The sequence below is a fragment of the Mytilus californianus genome, unplaced genomic scaffold (assembly GCF_021869535.1).
Source record: "Mytilus californianus isolate M0D057914Y unplaced genomic scaffold, xbMytCali1.0.p SCAF_9, whole genome shotgun sequence".
Lineage (NCBI taxonomy): Eukaryota > Metazoa > Mollusca > Bivalvia > Mytilida > Mytilidae > Mytilus > Mytilus californianus.
Window position 1 is genome coordinate 85,907,484 of NW_026262745.1, and position 20,071 is coordinate 85,927,554.

General features: G+C 34.0%; 1 protein-coding gene across 3 annotated transcripts in view; it reads right to left on the minus strand.

Annotated features, from left to right (window-relative positions):
• The window catches only part of LOC127714194 (putative ankyrin repeat protein RF_0381), a 33,693-nt gene extending 17,437 nt beyond the window's left edge, over nucleotides 1-16,256 (minus strand). For 2 of the 3 annotated variants that reach the window (XM_052220212.1, XM_052220211.1), the window contains exons 1-3: nucleotides 16,094-16,256; nucleotides 10,330-10,389; nucleotides 5,799-5,873 (exon numbers count right to left, since the gene is read on the minus strand). Coding sequence is in view for 2 of the 3 variants with exons in the window: in XM_052220211.1 (XP_052076171.1) it covers nucleotides 5,799-5,816 (18 nt within the window). In the remaining variant the exon portion in view is untranslated. The remainder of the gene's footprint in view (nucleotides 1-5,798; nucleotides 5,874-10,329; nucleotides 10,390-16,093) is intronic. The other variant, XM_052220210.1, reaches the window with a different exon arrangement.
• Between the last annotated feature and the right edge of the window lie 3,815 nt (nucleotides 16,257-20,071).

The window sequence follows — 20,071 nt, forward strand, 5'->3', positions numbered from 1 at the left end:
TCATAGTGTAATACTTTTATTCATATTAAATATTAACAACTGTTGTACTTACATAAACGTATCTCTCATTTTATAGTTAATTCAATAATGTTTACAAGAAGTTTTCAATACATGTCCGTTATTAAAAGTACGTGCGTGAATATAATATAATACTTTTATTAAAATTGCATGCATCATTTCTTGTATATATTATGCAGAAAAGAACATTATTATCACATAAATGAAATATATTTACAATTTTAAATAAATTGTCTCAAATAACACACAACATTGAAAGAGATTTTTTTCTCTGTAATTCAACTATATATGAGCACAAGAATTTTTTTTTGCAAACATTTTTTAGTAATATCATTGTTTTCATTTATTTAAGGAATGACTGTAATATTTTTTCTGTCTATAAAGAAATAACATCAAAAATGTGGTGCACACTGAAAAACCCGCGTAGCGGGTTATTTTAAAGTGTGCACCACATTTTTTATGTTATTTCGAATAGACAGAAAAAATATTACAGTCATTTCCTATAATTTAATTCTAAATTCCATTTTAAACCTTAGTAAACCATGAAAAAACGTTGATGACGTCACGGTCACATGATAAAATTATGTCGATGAGCTGATAAACAAAACAACGTCAGCCAATCAGAAGACGCGTTACATCCAAAATTAAATTATTATCAGATTAATCAATATTTTATAAATGAATGAAATTGGGACCATGTCCTTCTTTATATTTCAAACATTTTTTTGTAATTTCCAATTTTGGAGGGGGCCTCGGTGGCCGAGTGGGATCAGTAGTCGAGCTACTACTAGTATACCACTAGCATGTCAAAACTGAGGTTGTGAGTTCGAACCCCGCACGTGGCAGGTGCGCTCGACTCCAATCGGTGGTTCTTTCCGGGCACTCCGGCTCCCTCAATCAATAAAAAATGACTGCCACGAAATAGCACAAAAGTTGTTGACTTTCAAAAAGAAAATTAGCATCTAGCAGTTCAACATAATTTTATATAACATTTTCTCTCATTAGACTTATATCGACCCTCTCGATTTCAAAGGAATGAAAGCATAAATTACTCTTAATGAATTCTTGAAAATAGTGCATTCTTGAACAGAGCAAAAGTAAGTAAATTTCCAACTTGCTGATCAGCATATTTAGTATTTTTTTCATATGATACTCTCACTTTTACTTAATTAAACTTATCTAGGGGCCGTCGTAAACTTGCAGTGAGGTGAGAATTGTTTTGGTCCATGTTGAAGGCACTGTGACTTTGAGATGAAGAACAGCAATAAAAGCGCTGTTTCTTTCCCTTTTTTTGTGTTTTGCTGTACATGTGCTGATTTTGTGTCGTGGATAGATACCCCATATCCTTTCTTTTCTATTATCGGGAAGAATTGGGTCTACTTATTTATCGGTCGTCCCACTGTCTATATCACTCTGCTCAGCTCTTAATAAAATTGCATATCACGGCTTTGTGACGTCAAATACGTTGACCCGACCTTAATAATTTTGACCCGGACATATCAGCGACGTCATAATGTTTGAACCGACGTTGATAAGTTTGACCCGAACTTATCAAGTCATCTTCCGGTTTACTGGTGAACCAAAGAAAACACTTCCAAAAGACGCAAATACAGCCCGATTAATCGATAATCAGGTTAACGGCATATTGAGATTGCTCGACACAATATGAAGGCTATTTGATCTCGTATTTTACAATATCAATATGCAGACAACCTGATAATCGGTACTTACAAGAGTTCTTAACATGCAGAGAGCGTGGCGGTTGGGTTTTGGGTTTAACGTAACCATTCTGACAAGACGTGGCTGCGAACTTGTACATCTCGCACAGCCAAACGGAAAGCCCACTTTGGAAAGGGTTTTACTGCCGGTCAGAAGAAGATCAAAGTGACCATATTTCTTTTCCCCAGTCTCCCTTGGGTGCCACACTTTTTGTATGTTAAAGAACCTTTGTAACAACTCTCTAAGGGACCCTCCCGTAGGTGACCTGATGCAAGGTAAAATTTCGGCCACTATAAAACATATCCTTATTTGTCAGTGGTAGTCCCAATTTCCCGTCCTCCTACCCTGTCGCTTTAATTTGCAGAACCAACATATTGATTGTCCAAAATATGCATGAAATATTTGCCACTGGACGTAAGCAAGCAACAACTAATCAATCAATTAATTAATTAATCGTATATATGTTATCGTTGTGTTATTATTTCTGTCTTTATTTAAAGCCAATATTGCATTTATTTATTTGATTGGTTGATTCTTGTTTGTTTAACGTCCAGTGGAAAATATCTGATGCATATTTAGTGCTATACCCAGAAAATTTTAAAGGTAGCAATGAGTTGAAATGTTAATCGTTTTACGTCATCAAGTATTGAATAAGGAATGTATTACTAAGTTAGTTCATCTCAGTCCCCGAGGGTATCATCAGCTCAGTAGTCAGTACTTCGGTACTGACATGATTTATAACAAACCTTTCTAAAATTGTCTGTTTATAAATTTTGAAATTATAAAGAAACTAAGGTTTCAACTCCCTCAGGCAAAGTTGACCTTAGATGAATTTGGCTATTTGTTTTATGTATTTTTGTCTTTATAGCTCTTCAACTGTTTCGGTACTTATACATCCCTCGGATTTCAAATGTTTGGCTTTGAGCGTTCCTGATGAAGGTAAATCCAGAAAAGCTCTTTGGACGCATAAAATTATTAAACGTGTTGTTTTCATTTTTTTTTTATCACCAGTGGCAAACATTTCATATATTTGCTGAGCGACACGTGCATTTTACACAATACATTAAACATATAAGGGCAAGGATCAGATAAAGTGTAACATTGGTGTGACATAACGTCCATCACATTTAAGCCCATATACCAAGATTTTAAATATATCAGAGGAATCTTCAACTTTTCAGAGTTGACTTGTGTGATTATAGAGATAGTTCTTTGGTTCAATACTTGTCAACAGACATTCAAACAAAGGCACAACTTTTGTGATGGACGTTACATTGACTAGTTTGACATGCTAATTTCAGATTATTTAAAAAGTTTGAAATGTATTTCAAATTAATTCAATTATAAGGTTTTCATTCTTGTTTTGAACTCTTGAAAATGCACATCTTGGAAGTTTAAAGTTCAAAAGAATAATGAGGTTAAAAAAAGTAAAGGACGTCACAAAAATATGATGTATGTTTGTTTAATTTCCATTCCAACTAATCACTACTGGACACCAGGAGAGTCAAAATGGTTAAGATTATACAACTGGTAGTAGTGAAAACCCACAGAGTCAATAGGAAATGGATATTAATAATGGTTAATTTGTATAGTGTGATGGAAGTTTTGTTTGACAGTTTGACATTTTATAAGTCACATGTCACATTCGTGTAACGGGCGTCACAAAAATATGCTGTATATTTTTTTTATTTTTCAACCTAATTTCTCACAACTGGACACCTGAAGAGTCAGAATTGTTAAAATATTTCAAAATGGTTGTATGTAAACATAAATAATCAATAGAAAATGGATACTAATGATAATTCATTTGTATAGTGTGACAGAAGTTTTGTTTGACAGTTTGACATTTTACAAGTTAAATTTTACAATCATACATAAGAATTTGAAAAGAAATGATGTACTAAAAACTTTGGTACTTAATCAAAGATGTAGGACCAGCATTTCTTGCATACTACTAAATAACATTGCGTATATCAACACAGTTCGACAGAAATTATAAGATCTTATAAACTAATTATTTTAGGGAATATTGTCAAAAATAACACCTGTTCTATATGATTGTGGAATTTGAAACTGAATGAATCAACTTCGCCTTTCTATTGCACAATTTCAATGTTAGGGTAGAATAATAACAGTTCACTGGTTTCATGATATTCTCTGTTCAAAACAATGAGATAGATACTTGCAAATGTTCGCCCGTTACACAGGGAGGTCAAACAATAACGGTCGTTCGTTTATTTATTGTCAAATAGTAATGGGCATAGTCCAAATAATTATGACGTCTTGCAAGGCTATTTTAATTATTTCTGTGACGCCTTCCTACGACAGGAGTCACAGAAAAAAATTAAAATAGCCTTGCAAGACGTCATAATTATTTGGACTGTAATGGGCAAAAATAGTTTCCTTGTTTTCATTAAAATATTTCATTTTAACAAACAATAATTGTCAGTAACTGTCACAATATCTATGTTAAATATAACCATAACATGATACTTAGTGGTTGTATCTCATATGAGACACTTTGTACAATCATTAAATATTAGAACGCCCGTTATTCTCGAGAAAATATTTGACCGACACTAAACTTAGTACCCTTCTGCAAGTTACACTGTCCATTTTTGACACATAGATCTATGACATAGTAATCATGTGTACCCAACCCAGTTACAAAGCACATGATGCGATGATGTATACCACTCTTTCATGTAAATATAGACAGTTTGATCGCCCGTTACTTTTTGACAGACAAAACGTTTTAAAATTTAAAATGCAGTCTTTTGAAATATCTATGTCTCAATACAATATTTCTTAGCAAGTTTTAAAGGACTATTATTTGAAGGTTCCTGAAAATTTGTAGGGTTATATTAGACATTGCAGTTCAACAGTAAACAAAGTTAAAAGTTGGGTCATATTTTGACAGACAGCATAATGGGCAAACAGTGATTTTTGACGATTTTTTTCTCAATAAATCTGCACAAATTATTCCTACTCACAGGTTAGAAGTGTTCCTCGACATGTTATTTCTCAATAACAATAAAGCTGGAGAACATGCAATTTGACATAGTGATATTCTAATTCAACTTTTTCAAAGGCCTACGAAATGTCACAAAATGGCAGACAAAAAACATTGACATTTCAGGATAAAATCCAATAAAAAATCAAACCACAAATAGTTGATATATGATTTTATTTATTTTATATATACACTACAAACACCACATTGTATTGGTTTCTGACTCTTATTTACACACATAAGTAAAGAAAATTTTCACAAGAAATGTTCGGGCGTTACTTTTTACACTTTATCTGATCCTTCCCCATAAATCTCTTCCTGTATTAGCCTTAAAGGTGTAGTGCCAAGTTCACCTGGATTTTTTTCACACAAGGACCATTCTCAAAAAGTCTTTAAGCTCCATATGTGTACTTTGGGGTTCTATGAATATAATGGGATGGCCCAAAGCCGCAATATTGACAGATTTTGACAATTTATAAATAAAAATCTACAAGACGGACATTCATTAATTTACAATGTACCAAAACAAAATTATGTTTAAAAAAAATATATATTCAAGATTTGTCCATCGGATACACCATGTACACATTGAATGATTTTTGTTCGATACGCCATTTCGAGGGCCTCAGGGAAGATAAACTGAATAACTTGCTGTGTAAACCTCATCAAATAAAGTATAATTGTTGTTGATATAAAATTCTACCAAAAAAACCCGTTAAATTATCTGTTATGCATCAAAATCCTTTAACAGCAATGCAACATGTAGCGCTGATAATATTTTGATTTTATGGAAATATGTAACATTGTTATAAGTAAAGTATATGAAGAAGACACACTTTCATATTCAAATTCAACAACTTGTAAAATTAGGCGTTATATATATATGAGTGAAACGAGTGAAATTAGCCATACCTATTCAAAATCTGAATTAAGAGCATCTTTTTATAAAATGTCTGAGGACGAATTTCTCATTCACTGAGAGTCTTCCAATCATTTATTTACCAGTGCTAATGCTTTAGTTATTCGTTATAACATGAAATATACATACCGCTTTAGCAATCTCCATAGTTACCACGCTTCGATGTTTATGAGTATATGTTACTATTCGTATTCCATTACCACTCTGCAAAGTTTAAAAAAAAAAAATACTGCTTTCCTTACACATTTTACACATTAATAGTATTTCAGCAATTTAAATTATCTACACACACATCATATTTATCACTTGTGTACATACATCATATTTTTTTTACACACGCTTGTAGCTGATAAACTAGTAGTTAATTAATTATCACACGTCAAGCTCATGTTGTTCGGGTATTTATCTACATCTTGAATAGAACAACATTAAGTTACTTACTTTAACCTAGCAAACATCTAACCATAGATATAATAGCCATAGATAGTACTGGACCCACATCAAAAGCAGATGATATTTGCCGAAATTTTATCACCCCCTTATTGTATACATGTCACGCTTGGTGTTAATTAGCCTTCATTGGCAATTGCCGTCGATCGATATCTAATAAATTGTGAATCGGGAGACTTTTAGACACACGAATGTGCTACGTAATGACTTTTAACCATAATAAAAAAACGACTTTTTTTTAACTCTGCCAGGTCCAAAGCTCGGATAAAATAGGAGGGAAGTCATGAGAAGTAAATATTGTTAAAGCGCAAATGTCCATTTAAAAAACACAAACGTCCTATGTAAAAGCGCAAACGTCCCGCGCCGGAAGGGATATATAGCTGTATTTATAGTACGAATCACACCTCTAACACAATTGTAAGAAGGAAGAGGCAAAAACCATGAATGACACAGGACAAAACTCCCATATTTTCATTTTATTATAGCCATTATAACGCTTAATCTATATATTGTTTACTTCAAAAATGAAATCGACAATCAGATTATACCACCATCTATTTAATAGCAAAACAAGCACAAAAATGGTAAGCGGAAAGGTATATAGAAGAAACAAATTCAGAGACATGATTGTGCTATTTCCCAATTATTTAATGTATTCAGTGTGTCCACTACATACGTTTTCTTCACCAAACGGCGTTTAATAAGTTTATAATGTATTCCTTTTTTTCTCTTTATTTTCTAAAACTTCGTGTTACGACAGAAAGTTTCAACACTTGTAAAAATCTTTTTTCTTTTCTAAAAAATAACAATTTCTTCTTTCTGGCATAAAATATGATTACACTATTTTGAATCTCGATAAAAAAGAAATTTCTTTAACTCGCCATAGAAAAATTCGACCAGGTTCGACCTCTTAACCACGTATACCATCAGTAAACGATATGTCTCCTCTTGTAAATCATACAGGTCTTATTTTCCGAGTGCAACCGATGCAAGTGCTATGACAATTTAATTTTACATGCCTGTTAAGTCCATTTTCCATGATTTCTCTATTTTATTATTTCAACAACAGCATAACCTTTTCATTTGTTGACCGATTTTCTCCAAATAAATTACAATCCGAACAACTTTTACAACAAGATGCTTTATATTGCTTCCGCGTCACGGCATATTATTACCTGAGACAGGTAACGCATATTAATTATCGGCTGATAAGACAAGTGCCCGATAATTTAAATACAATTAAGTAATTAGTCTATTGGGAGGATGTCGGCAAATATCATCTACATCATAGGCCACTACGCGCAGTGCCCTGCTTTTGATATTTCAAAGGAAACTACATGGGGCTCAGTGTGACAAATTCTAAGTACTTTATCTATGGCTATTATATCTATGATGTAACATATCGCAAAATTTATTTGAGAAATCTGCGAGTAAAAAAGTGGGTCTTCAGCAGTAAATGAGGAGGGAGTCGAGTGGATGAGTGCCTGTGTTATATCACTTGTATGAGGGTATGGATTGGGTTTACAGAAAATATGGACCACATCTACAGAAAATAGTCAAAAATATAAAGAAAAGTGAAAAATAGGGCAAACAATAAAAAAAAAAAAAAAAAGAATAGAAAATAAAGGGGTTCAAAAATATTCAGAACAGAGAATAATTGGCAGAAAATTAATGAGATGAAGAATCCCACATCCAGACCCTCTTGTACATGTTGTATGTAATAAAACACAATAATGAGTCGGCATATATATGCACACTATAACAATTACAACACGAGCTCGGGGGAGCTCTTTAACCGAATAAAACATATCTATCTATACAATTACCGATCTTAAAAATTAAAAGAAAACTGCCGCAAAAGAGTTAAATAATTGCAACTAAAATTATTGCTACGAAACTGACTTTCAATTCGAGTAGTTTTATATTTCGGAGTGTCTATTCGTCCGGCCATCAAATATGCGCGTGCGCGAATGTTTGATATCAGCAGCAGTATCATGCGGCGATTTTTGTCCCCGGATGAGGTATCGGATTGCAAACGCGCGAATGCGATAGATGTTTTAAGAAATGGAGACCGTTTTTATGATTTTGAAGATGTTTTGAAGAAAATAAGACTCAAAAACTATAGCAGCTGCCATCTTCGCTAGCCAAGGGTTACGATCCACCTCCCTCGTGGAAAGGAGGGAAGTGGATCGTAACCTTTGGCTAGCGAAGATGAGCAGCTGCACGAAAAAGAGGAATATAAAGCCAGAGTTGCGGTTTTACTCTATTACCTTTGCCTGTATACAAGGAGGCAAAGCACATGAAAATTGTTCCTCGGGAAAAAGACCAAACCAAAGGTAGTTAAAAGACTTTTTTAAAGAATGGTTTAATGGTTTTAAATTCCTACTTATAATTTAAACCAAGATCTCATGTTATCGGATTAAAAAACTGTTTCTTGGTAAATGAGAGCGACCACTGAATTTTTATTGTTATATTTTCATCTTATTTTACCAAAAAATTCGTAAGGGTTCCGTGGAACCCAGTGTCTCGCCTACTTTTGCTGTTAATCACAGGCTCAACAAAATTGAGGAAAAAAATTAATAAAAATATTCCTCTCTATACTATCTTTTGATTGTAAGTAGCTTCTGTCCAAGTTTGGTAAAAATCCAGGATAGTTTATGAATCTAATAAATGTTTTAAAAACTTTTAAACTGCAGACTGTTATGTAATGTTAACTGGAAGAAAAACTAAGTCCATTTATAAGTAAAATACGGAAAAAATGGAACAAAATTTTAACAAAATTTCCTTTTAGATACTAGCTTTTAGTCATAAACAAGCTTCTGTCCAAGTTTGGTACAAATCCAGGATAGTTTAAGAAAGTTGTTAAAATTTTAAAAACTTTAACCACAGAGTGAATGTAATGTTAACTGGCAGAAAAACTAAGTCCATTTATAAGTAAAATACGGAAAAAATGGAATTTTTTTTTTTACAAAATTTACTTTTGAATATTATCTTATGATCATAAACAAGCTTCTGTCCAAGTTTGGTAGAAATCCAGAATAGTTTAAGAAAGTTATTAAAATTTCAAAAACTTTAACCACAGAGTGAATATTTGTGGACGCCGCCGACGACAACGACGACGACGACGACGCCGACGCCGACGGAATGTATGATCGCTATGTCTCGCTTTTTCGACAAAAGTCGAAGGCTCGACAAAAAACAAGCCTGAATATAGTTCGAAAGTCTGAAATGACTAGACATAATATTTTCCCCGATATAAATTTACGGAACAGTACTTGTTTGCATCCGTAGTTGATCGAAGTTTTTAAGAAACTAACGATATCCGCCAGCAAAAGATGTTCGACAAATCTAATAGTTAACCACCACAATGAGGTAACCAGCACAATGAGGTTTTAAGACACGCCTCTTTTCATAAATTAACGCCCACAAAATGGCTCTTTTATAGAAAGGTACAAAGAGCGTTGTCATTTCCGGGACTGTAAGACTTTTTTTGTTTTACTGATTTAACGGATACTACACTTCAAGAGGATTTCCCACTGAAGTGGATCATCTGAAAAAGGTGGAATTTACAGAATAGGTAACAGGTAACAAGAAGAAACGGCGGGAATTGTAATACACATATATATGCATTTTGGCTTTCATTACCATGATTACAGTAGGTTAGTATCCAATATGTATTTGCTCAATCGGCAATCAGTATGGACAAATAAGTGTTAATTATTATAAAAACTTGGAAGTTGGGCAACAATATTCAATACACACACTTTTTGAGTAGAAATCAGTTGCTGATGATGATAATGGATGGGTGTTAAACGTCCATTGCAGCCACAAATTTAGTGCATTCTCAGGTCGAGACCATGTTAATATAATATAAATATTAACCTTGCTGTTATTTAGATATTTAATATATATTATTCTGAGAAATGCAGAGGCGTATTTAGGAGGGGACCCAGGGGACGAGCCCCCCTTATGGAGCTATATTAATGGTTATGCATGGACTTTTAACATGTCCCATACCAAACGAAAAGAGGGGGTGTGGGGGGGGTGGGGGGTCCCCAAACTGGAAAACGTTTGGTATCGGACATTTTAATATGAGAATTATATGCAATTCATTCTTTGAGAAGATAATTATATATATATTGATAAGTAAATATATCCTGAAAATCCGGGTCTGTGTGTGGCAGTTCCTGGCGTAACTATATATAGATACCTGTTATTTTAACCCTGCACAGTTGTTGCAAACATCACATAATTCTATTTGTTTTTGTTCCTGTAAATACACAATAGTTTTTGTTTATTTTTAACTTGGTGTGTACTGGTTGACACACACGCACAGTATATCTGCGTTATGGAAATTTCGACTGCAGATTAACTGATTAACCACATAGAAGTAGATAGATATAGGAAGATGTGGTATGAGTGCCAATGAGACAACTCTCCATCCAAGTTACAATTTATAAAAGTAAACCATTATAGGTCAAGGTACGGCCTTCAACACGGAGCATTGGCCCACACCGAACAGCAAGCTATAAAGGGCCCTAAAAAATTACTAGTGTAAAACCATTCAAACGGAAAAACCAACGGTCTGATCTATATAAAAACGAGAAACGAGAAACACGTATGAACTACATAAACAGACGACAACTACTGTAATCAGATTCCTGACTTTGGACAGGTGCAAACATTTGCAGCGAGATTAAACGTTTTAATGGTACCAAACCTTCTCCCTTTTCTGAAACAATAGTATAACATCACAACATAGAAAAACACACTATAAAATATCAATTGGAAGGCTTAACTCAATCAAAAAACGTAAATTAACACACAATGAACAATTTGACCTGTGACGCCTGAATGCAAATACACAGTTAATAAAAAATTACAAGGGATAAATAATTAAAGTCAAAAGTAAATAAACGGGTTTAAACAAAGTTAGAGTATGTTATCACTGTGAAATTTCAAACAATTTATAGAAAATCATAATGAATCTAAATTAAAAGACAAATTTAAAGAAAGGAATTCTTAAAGCTTACTTTGACAAATTTTAAACTAACTTCATTTCAACAAGTTTAAATTACATGTTCTAAAATAGAGCTACAAAAAAATCAAAATTCTCTGCTCTATAGATTTTCTTTCATAAATGGAGTCTGAAATATATCCATAATTAATGCACTGTATCAAATCATGTATGAGAACACCTACTTATAAATTGTTAATCGTCGCATACTATGGATACAGACATGCATGATAAATCTAAATTAAAAGACAATTTAAAAAAAAAGGACTTCCGTTAAGGCTTACTTTGACAAATTTTAAACTAACTTCATTTCAACAAGTTTAAATTACATGTTCTAAAATAGAGCTAAGAATTGTTTGTATTGTAGTAAATTTAATTCTCTGAATTTTATTCAAATACGCTATTACTAAGTGCCAATAGATACAATGATTTTGTATTTGATAAATTAGTGCCTTCAATAAATAAAAGTCGTCATAGAACAGTCTCATTTTCATACCGGTATTCAAAATGACTCGTTTCATTGCTGTTACAACAAATATGTCATAATAACATGACAGAGAGTTTTGTTTCGAATATTCTAGATAAATATACAAAAAGCAAATTTTAGACAATGTACCCTCTTTAGCCTGGAAGTGGCTAGTCACATATAGTTAACCAAACATGGCATGAATGTTCCTTATGAGACGCTGACCAAGAGTTGTTACTTTACAGTCGGTCCATCATCCAAGATGGCTGCCAGCGGGGGACTTAGTTTAACATAGGACCCTATGGGAAATACATACAAATATCTTCTTTTAGAGAACAACTTAATGGAATGAAACAAAACATGGCATGAATGTTCCTTATGAGGTGCTGACCAAGTGTTGTTACTTTGCAGTCGGTCCATCATCCAAGATGGCCGCCATCGGATGACTTAGTTTAACATAGGACCCTATGGGAAATACATACAAATGTCTTCTTTTAGAGAACCACTGAATGGAATGAAACCAAATAATTATGGCATGAATGTTCCTTATGAGGTGCTGACCAAGTGTTGTTACTTTGCAGCCGATCCATCATCCAAGATGGCCGCCAGTGGTTGACTTAGTTTAACATAGGACCCTATGGGAAATACATACAAATGTCTTCTTTTAGAGAACAACTGAATGGAATGAAACCAAACATGGCATGAATGTTCCTTATGATTTGAGGTGCTGACCAAGTGTTGTTTCTTTGCAGGCGATCCATCATCCAAGATTGCCGCCAGCGGGGGACTTCGTTTAACATAGGACCCTATGGGAAATACATACAAATGTCTTCTTTTAGAGAACAACTGAATGGAATGAAACAAAACATGGCATGAATGTTCCTTATGAGGTGCTGACCAAGTGTTGTTACTTTGCAGCCGATCCATCATCCAAGATGGCCGCCAGCGGATGACTTCGTTTAACATAGGACCCTATGGGAAATACATACAAATGTCTTCTTTTAAAGAACAACTGAATGGAATGAAACCAAACATGGCATGAATGTTCCTTATGACGTGCTGACCAAGTGTTGTTTCTTTGCAGGAGATCCATCATCCAAGATTGCCGCTAGCGGGGGACTTAGTTTAAAATAGGACCCTATGGGAAATACATACAAATTTCTTCTTTTAGAGTACCACTGAATGGAATGAAACCAAACATGGCATGAATGTTCCTTATGAGGTGCTGACCAAGTGTTGCTTCTTTGTTGCTAATTTACTGTTCAAGATGGCCACCAGGATATTTTATTAAATAACGGGACCAATATTAAACCAAATTTAGCCTCAATCATTATTTGGGTATCTGTTATGATTTTTATCTATCTTTACATGATATCTAAAACCAAAGTAGAGTCAGGTAAGCGACACAGGCTCTAAATCAGTGGCGGATCCAGAACTTTTCATAAGGGGGGCCCGCTCCAGTCATGCTTCAGTGATTCCCTATATAATCACCCAAATTTTTCCCACGAAAGGGGGGGCCCGGGCGTCCCAGCCCCCCCCCCCCCCCCCCCTGGATCCGCCTATGCTCTTGAGAGCCTCTAGTTTCTTCAAATTAAGCATTCTGCTCTTGATACATTATAAGTGTTTTGATATTTCTTTTCTTTTCATAAAAAAAAAAATATAAAACAAAGCATACCAAGGTGTAATAAGTGAATGTTTAGACCAAAAAAACTGATTGTGATTTTTTTCTATGATTCTGTTGAAAAATGTCAAAATTTGCAATTTCTGAAAAAATCAATCTGTATATCCATGTTGTTTTAAAGTGTTTTTTTTTAAAGAGCAATAATCTAACAAGGTGTAGATAGCTAACAAATTGCAGTCACCATAACATTGATTTTTATATAACCAAGGGGATAATACAAAGAAAGCTAATTATAAAAACAGGCTTCTAAAATAATTTGTGCTGTCATATTTTTACTATAGTTAACTCGTAAAAATTAAACTCATCCCATGTATTTAACTGTTTCTTTCCACGAAATAATTGTAAATCTATTTTTTCTTGCTTTCTAAAGTTTCTATCTATAGATTGTAGTTTTTAAGATTTATGGCAAAAATGCAAAAAAATTGTAAAAAATCTTCATTAATTAAATATTTATTTTCATTTTACGTATTTTACTGATAAATGGACATAGATCTTTTTACAGTTAACAAGTAGTTACAGTCTGGGGTAAAAATTTGTTACACATCAATTACTTTGGCAAACCTTCATACAATTTTGTAAAACTTTGGCAGAAGCCTTTTTATGATTAAGAAATAATGTCTGAAGCAAACTTTTGAAAATATATTTTTTTCAATTCTGTATTTTTCTGAAAGATGAACGTAGTTTTTTACAGTTGACATTTACAGACAATCTGGGATTGAATTCTTTTGACATGATAAATTTGTACACCTTCATGGATTGTTATGAAACTTGGACAGACGCTAATCTTCAAGATCAAGAAATAGCAGCTAAAAAAAAAATGATTTTTTTCAATTTAGTATTTACTGATAAATGGACTCACTTTTTAGGTCAACATTATACTTTAACACTGACAGCTGCAAGAATCCGAGGAACCCCTTACGAATTTTGTATTGTAAAATATCTATCTATTGCAGAGATTAAAATAATAGGCAAAAATTATGTCATTTAAGGGCAAAAACTCCAACACAAGCTCGTCTGACAGTTTTGACGTAAATAGATGGTAGGGAAATCTCGACATTTTGAAAATTCCTGCCCCTGTCAGATTTTCTCTATCTTTAGCAGTTTTCAAGATAATAGAAAAAAACTTGCATTTTACCCCGGAAGTTCTATTTTTAGCCTTGTCGGCCATGTTGGTTGGAAAAAAGGGGGTGGTCATTGCACACAATTTCTAAAACTCTATACCCAATGGTGATTGTGGCCAAGTCTGATTAAATTTTAAACTCATGACGTCTTTATATTCTCTATAGCCTATAGTCAGACAGTGTCCCATGTTGTCATGCTCCACTTGCTTTCAATTCTTTTCAAGCTTTATAGAAAAATAAGGAGATGTGGTATGGTTGCCAATGGGACAACTATCCACCAAAGTTCTGAAGTAAATGTCAGCAATTATTGGCAACCGTTCAGCCTTCAACAAAGAGAACAACCCAGACATTATGGTTGGCTATATGAGGCATCGACTTGAAAAAATATGAAGCAGACCTGAACTAACGACAACCACTGACAACAGGCTCCTGACTTAGGACAGGCACATGCAGAATGTGGCGAAGTTAAACATGTTTATGAGCGCTCAATGTTTATCCATATCTTTATTTGCATAAAATACACAAGCGGATATAATGGGAGAGGTATTTGAGGTCCCCATTCCCCTAAAAGACATAGATTTTATAACAATCAAGCTGTATATTTTGAAGAAAGTGCAATTACACTCTGATTTGTATCTTGCAATTGCGACAATAATGCATATGCATGCACAAGCCATATTTTGTGAGATAAACGAATAAACGAGCAACCGAGATTTAGATATATACAAAACGTTATTCTCTTTTCCTGCCATACTGACACATTTTTAGATTCCGTTGATCTGTGTAATTTTATTTTGACACTAAGCTACCGCTATTGCAAAGACCAAATTTTGACAGAAACGCCGTCCAATTTCGATAGAGTATGTAATGTTTAATTCCATTGCTTACTTTTACATGCATATTATGTCTGATTACAGTAGTTGTCGTCTGTTTATGTAGTTCATACGTGTTTCTCGTTTCTCGTTTTTATATAGATTAGACCGTTGGTTTTTCCGTTTGAATGGTTTTACACTAGTAATTTTTTGGGGCCCTTTATAGCTTGCTGTTCGGTGTGAGCTAATGCTCCGTGTTGAAGGCCGTACCTTGACCTATAATGTTTTACTTTTATAAATTGTAACTTGGATGGAGAGTTGTCTCATTGGCACTCATACCACATCTTCCTATATCTATATTCAAAACTTTAGCATGATATGTTATGAGCATGAACTTAAACTTCGAGCTGAGTGTATAAATATCAATATAAAAGTCCGATCGGTGATCAATTCAATCACCTAGGTTTTTCAATGAGTTCTTTTTCATAAAACAATGTTAGACAATATTTTTCAGAATTATTCAGCCTTTACTTATCTCCTTAAAAACACGATGTTATATCTTCATCATTGTATATTTTGGCCGGACAAATAGCAAAATACTGTAAAAATGCTATTTGTCCGGCTTGCCGGACGAATAGACTTTTTTGCCTATTTGTCCGGCTAGCCGGACGAATAACATTTTTGCCTATTTGTCCGGCTAGCCGGACGAATAACATTTTTGCCTATTTGTCCGGCTAGCCGGACGAATAGACATTTTTGCCTATTTGTCAGGCTAGCCGGACGAATAACATTTTTGACTATTTGTCCTGCTAGCCGGACGAATAGCCACTGCCTTTATAATTTGTGTACATACAAATAGAGCATATATCAAACTTACCATGTATCGTGTACAAATACAAAATGTCCTTCATTTCAACTAAGCTCGCTAAATACCATACCTCATCAAAGACTTGTAAATGTCATATTAACACATAGTAAATACACCTGTCTTTGTGAGTTTATTACTTCCGCAACATATTTGTTAGTAAGCAACTCCTTAGTATATAATATAAATCATTCAAGCGAGCAATTTATACCTGGTTGATTTTTCTATCGATTGTTTATTTTTAAATCACAGATGGACATCGTATAGTTTAAATTTCATCTGATACGATGAAAGCAATTATCTTACGATGTATATTCATTTGAATTAATGCATTCATTGATTTTTCGTTTATTGACGTACAGTAGCAAATGTTTCATATATACATTTAGGACCAGGAGGCATAAGGAAAAGTTCTGAAAAAAATAACTGTCAAGAGTTTGTATCATATATAAAAGAAAATTCGTCATGAAAATTTAAATGCAAAGAGAAAATCTAATTTTTGAATTATGAATAAAAGGAGATGTTGGAGGCGTTCTTCATGAAACAGCAACATAACGACACGAAAAAAAAAAAAACAGACAGACATTATAAGGTCAAAAAACAATCTTCAACAATAGACAAGTCTAATAGTATATAATATATCAAGCGCTAGTTCGCCCCTCTTAAAAGTTGTAATAAAAACTCGACATTGTGACGTCTATCAAAAACATGCCATCAACACCAAAATTCCTTAAATGACAAAAACAGTTGTTACACTACGAGGTTCGCGACTTGAAACATGCACATGATCTTTTAATTCTCAACACTCCCCCCATTATTTTTATTCCGATCAGTGGTAAAACCAAAGGTAAATACAAGAAAGTACAATGAAAATCGACAAAGATTAACACTTACCATTATAAGAACGGCATAATATATCACAAAAACACAAGTACAAACAAACAATATAATAACAAACAATATCATATCGAAGAATGTTTGATGCTACAGAAAGCATGCTAAAAGTACTAAACTAGCAGATATGAACTTTGCCGTCCTCCACTCGAATGCGCTTCTTCCTAATCAGTACATTTTATGCCTTGTATTGAAAAAAAACCCGTGCTCTCTACCCCTTTCCAACAACGGTTTTACAATTGAATTTCCCGTCCTTTATTCCAGACCCATTTTGCAAAACCTACGTAATTGATTTACTGTATAATTTGTTCTCGTCCTGAATATGAAAGAAATATTTGCCACTGGACCATTGTGGACATTACTTGAACAACTATCATTTTTTCATTAAGCTTTATCTTGGAGATCGTTTTTCTTCTCTTTAACGCTCCCTTTTATCAACATGAATATTAGCACACACATTTCCTGATTTTCGTTTGTGAGAGTTGGTATTTTTTCGCTCTTTAAATCTAGTGAGGTTTCCTTTGCATTATTTATGTACTGGAAGGACACGCCTGTTGTTACGTTTTGTTTTAAATTCAATTTTTCTTGGTTGTTCAAAAACTTTGAAACAGCAAATTTTGATAATACTATATCCGTATACTCATGCCATGCCAGTACCGAAGTACTGGTACTGGGCTGGTGATACCCTCATGGACTAAGGTAGCAATACACAGTTAGAAGTTTAGTTTCGCATTTTGACCATGGTGAATTTTTTAAATATGAATGTTTGTGTACAATAAAATTGATTTTTAGATAGCTGAAGAATAATATAGCCTTCCAAGTGGGTTTATATGAACATCAAGATTGTTTTTTGCAAGTTTTATAGGCCATTTTTCTGTTTGACAGTACGTATTTTCATATCCATACCGCCCATTGGTCCAGAAATTAGTGTAGTGTTTTTCAACAAATGCTGTTTTAAAATACACCTTGAAATGTGTTTGTTTAGGAACTTAAAAAGAATGCGTTGTTTGAACCAAAGTTTGTACAGATTCGTTCATTTATGATTTTTTTTAAGAAATTCTATCGGTCAGTGATAAATTTTACATTATTTGTTTCCTGCATACATAAGTCTGACATATTCTGACATCGGACTCGGACTTCTTTTAAACTGAGTTTTACTGTGCGTATTGCTGTGTGTTTGTTTATTCTAAATTGGCTAGAGGTATAGGGGAGGGGGGTATGAGATCTCACAAAACATGTTTAACCCCGCCGGATTTTTGATAGCGCCTGTCCCAAGTCAGTAGCCCATGGCCTTTGTTAGTCTTGTATGTTTTTAAATTTTAGTTCATTTATTTGTTTTGGAGGTTAGTGTGACGTCAATTTTCATTGAAATAATACACATTTTTGTTTAGGGGCCAGCTGAAGCCCGCCTCCGGGTGCGGGATTTTCTCGCTGTGTTGAAGACCCATTGGTGGCCTTCGGCTGTTTTCTGCTCTTTGGTCGGGTTGTTGTCTCTTTGACACATTCCCCATTTCCATTCTGAATTTTACGACTTAAAATGTTCATATTTGTTTGATGAAACAGTTGATTTTCTTTTTGATGCCTTTAAAGTGACGCCCGCGGGGTCAACAGTTTGGGAATAAAATAAAAGGCATTCAAATGAAGTGTTAGCCAAAGTTTACGTCAGTGAACACCACAAGTAATATTCGGAATAAGATATGTCCGTCGTTAGTTCCGCGATACCACTTGGAATATGGATGCGGGCATATAGGCAACACATGTATTAACAAAATTATCAAATTCAAACTCGTAAATTAGAAAAGGGAAGTCCATAAAGCATGACAAATTCAACCGCTAGGATTATATCAACCACCGGAACAACTGGGAAACAACTGTCATATTCCTAAATTGGTACAGGCATTTCCGGAAGAAAATGGTGGGTTGTTGTCCATTCGTTTGATGTGTTTGTGCTTTTGATTTTGCCATTTGATTAGGGACTTTCCGTTTTGAATTTTCCTCGGAGTTCAGTATTTTTGTGATTTAACTTTTTAAACCTGGTGTTTTAGCTAGCTTTGAAGCCTCCAACTTGTATGACGGTTGCACATAGATCCGTTATAGTGAATAATCCAAACAAACATACAATCAAATTTAACAAAGGTGCCAACAAATATAGTTTTGTGTAGTTAATAGTTAATATGAACTAGTACAGTATAGTAGAACATAATGGCAAATACACATTTTCCTGATAAATTACAAATTAACAAGTAAACATAAATACGAATTGAAAATTACACTATACAAATTTTATGCGTCTGAAACGCCAAAAGCCAAAAAAAAAAACCGAAAGCCGGATGTAAAAATACCGAGCAACGACAAGAGTCAATCGGCCAAAAGCTCATTACAGCTCACAGTGAGTGATCTAGATTTGGAAGACTTTTTTACATTAGGTGATGATTTTGACCATGACTACGCTTAGGTCTTAAGCTAGTGTTGAATAAGATCATTACATTAACATCACCGGAGGCTGGACAAGTTTCCTACACCGTTGATGTTATGTTATCTTTGCAACCACATTGCATCACAGTACCTAATTTCCTTATTTAGGCACTCTATTTAACTGCTCGGAAATCGTTCTTAGTATTGGGCTATGTGAGTGATGGTAACTGTTCTCAATTATTCATACTTTCATGTGTAAAGAAGGATCATGGAACGGTTGATTGAAATGGTTATAAAGAATCCTGAATAGCTGATTTGTATTATCAGAATGTGTTGGTTCAACCTTTTACGCAAGGTACACACTTTTCTGTAAATTACATTATCCATGGAACAGTCCAGAGGCTAAAATGATTTTGTGTAATAGATTTAAACTGTTAAATTACATTTGTTTACTTGTGAATTCTTGAGTGATGATTAAAGGGGCATTAGCTACGAATAAGACAACATTCAATCAAATTTTATTATTTTTTGGTTTCAAACGTTTTTCGCTACTATCACTCGGAATGATTCAATTTCGTCAGATTAACACTACAAACTGCTCAGAGTCTGAAAAGACCATATTTTGTGCTCGACCATTTTACTTGATAAGACTCGACATAATCTTGACAGTACATAACTGTA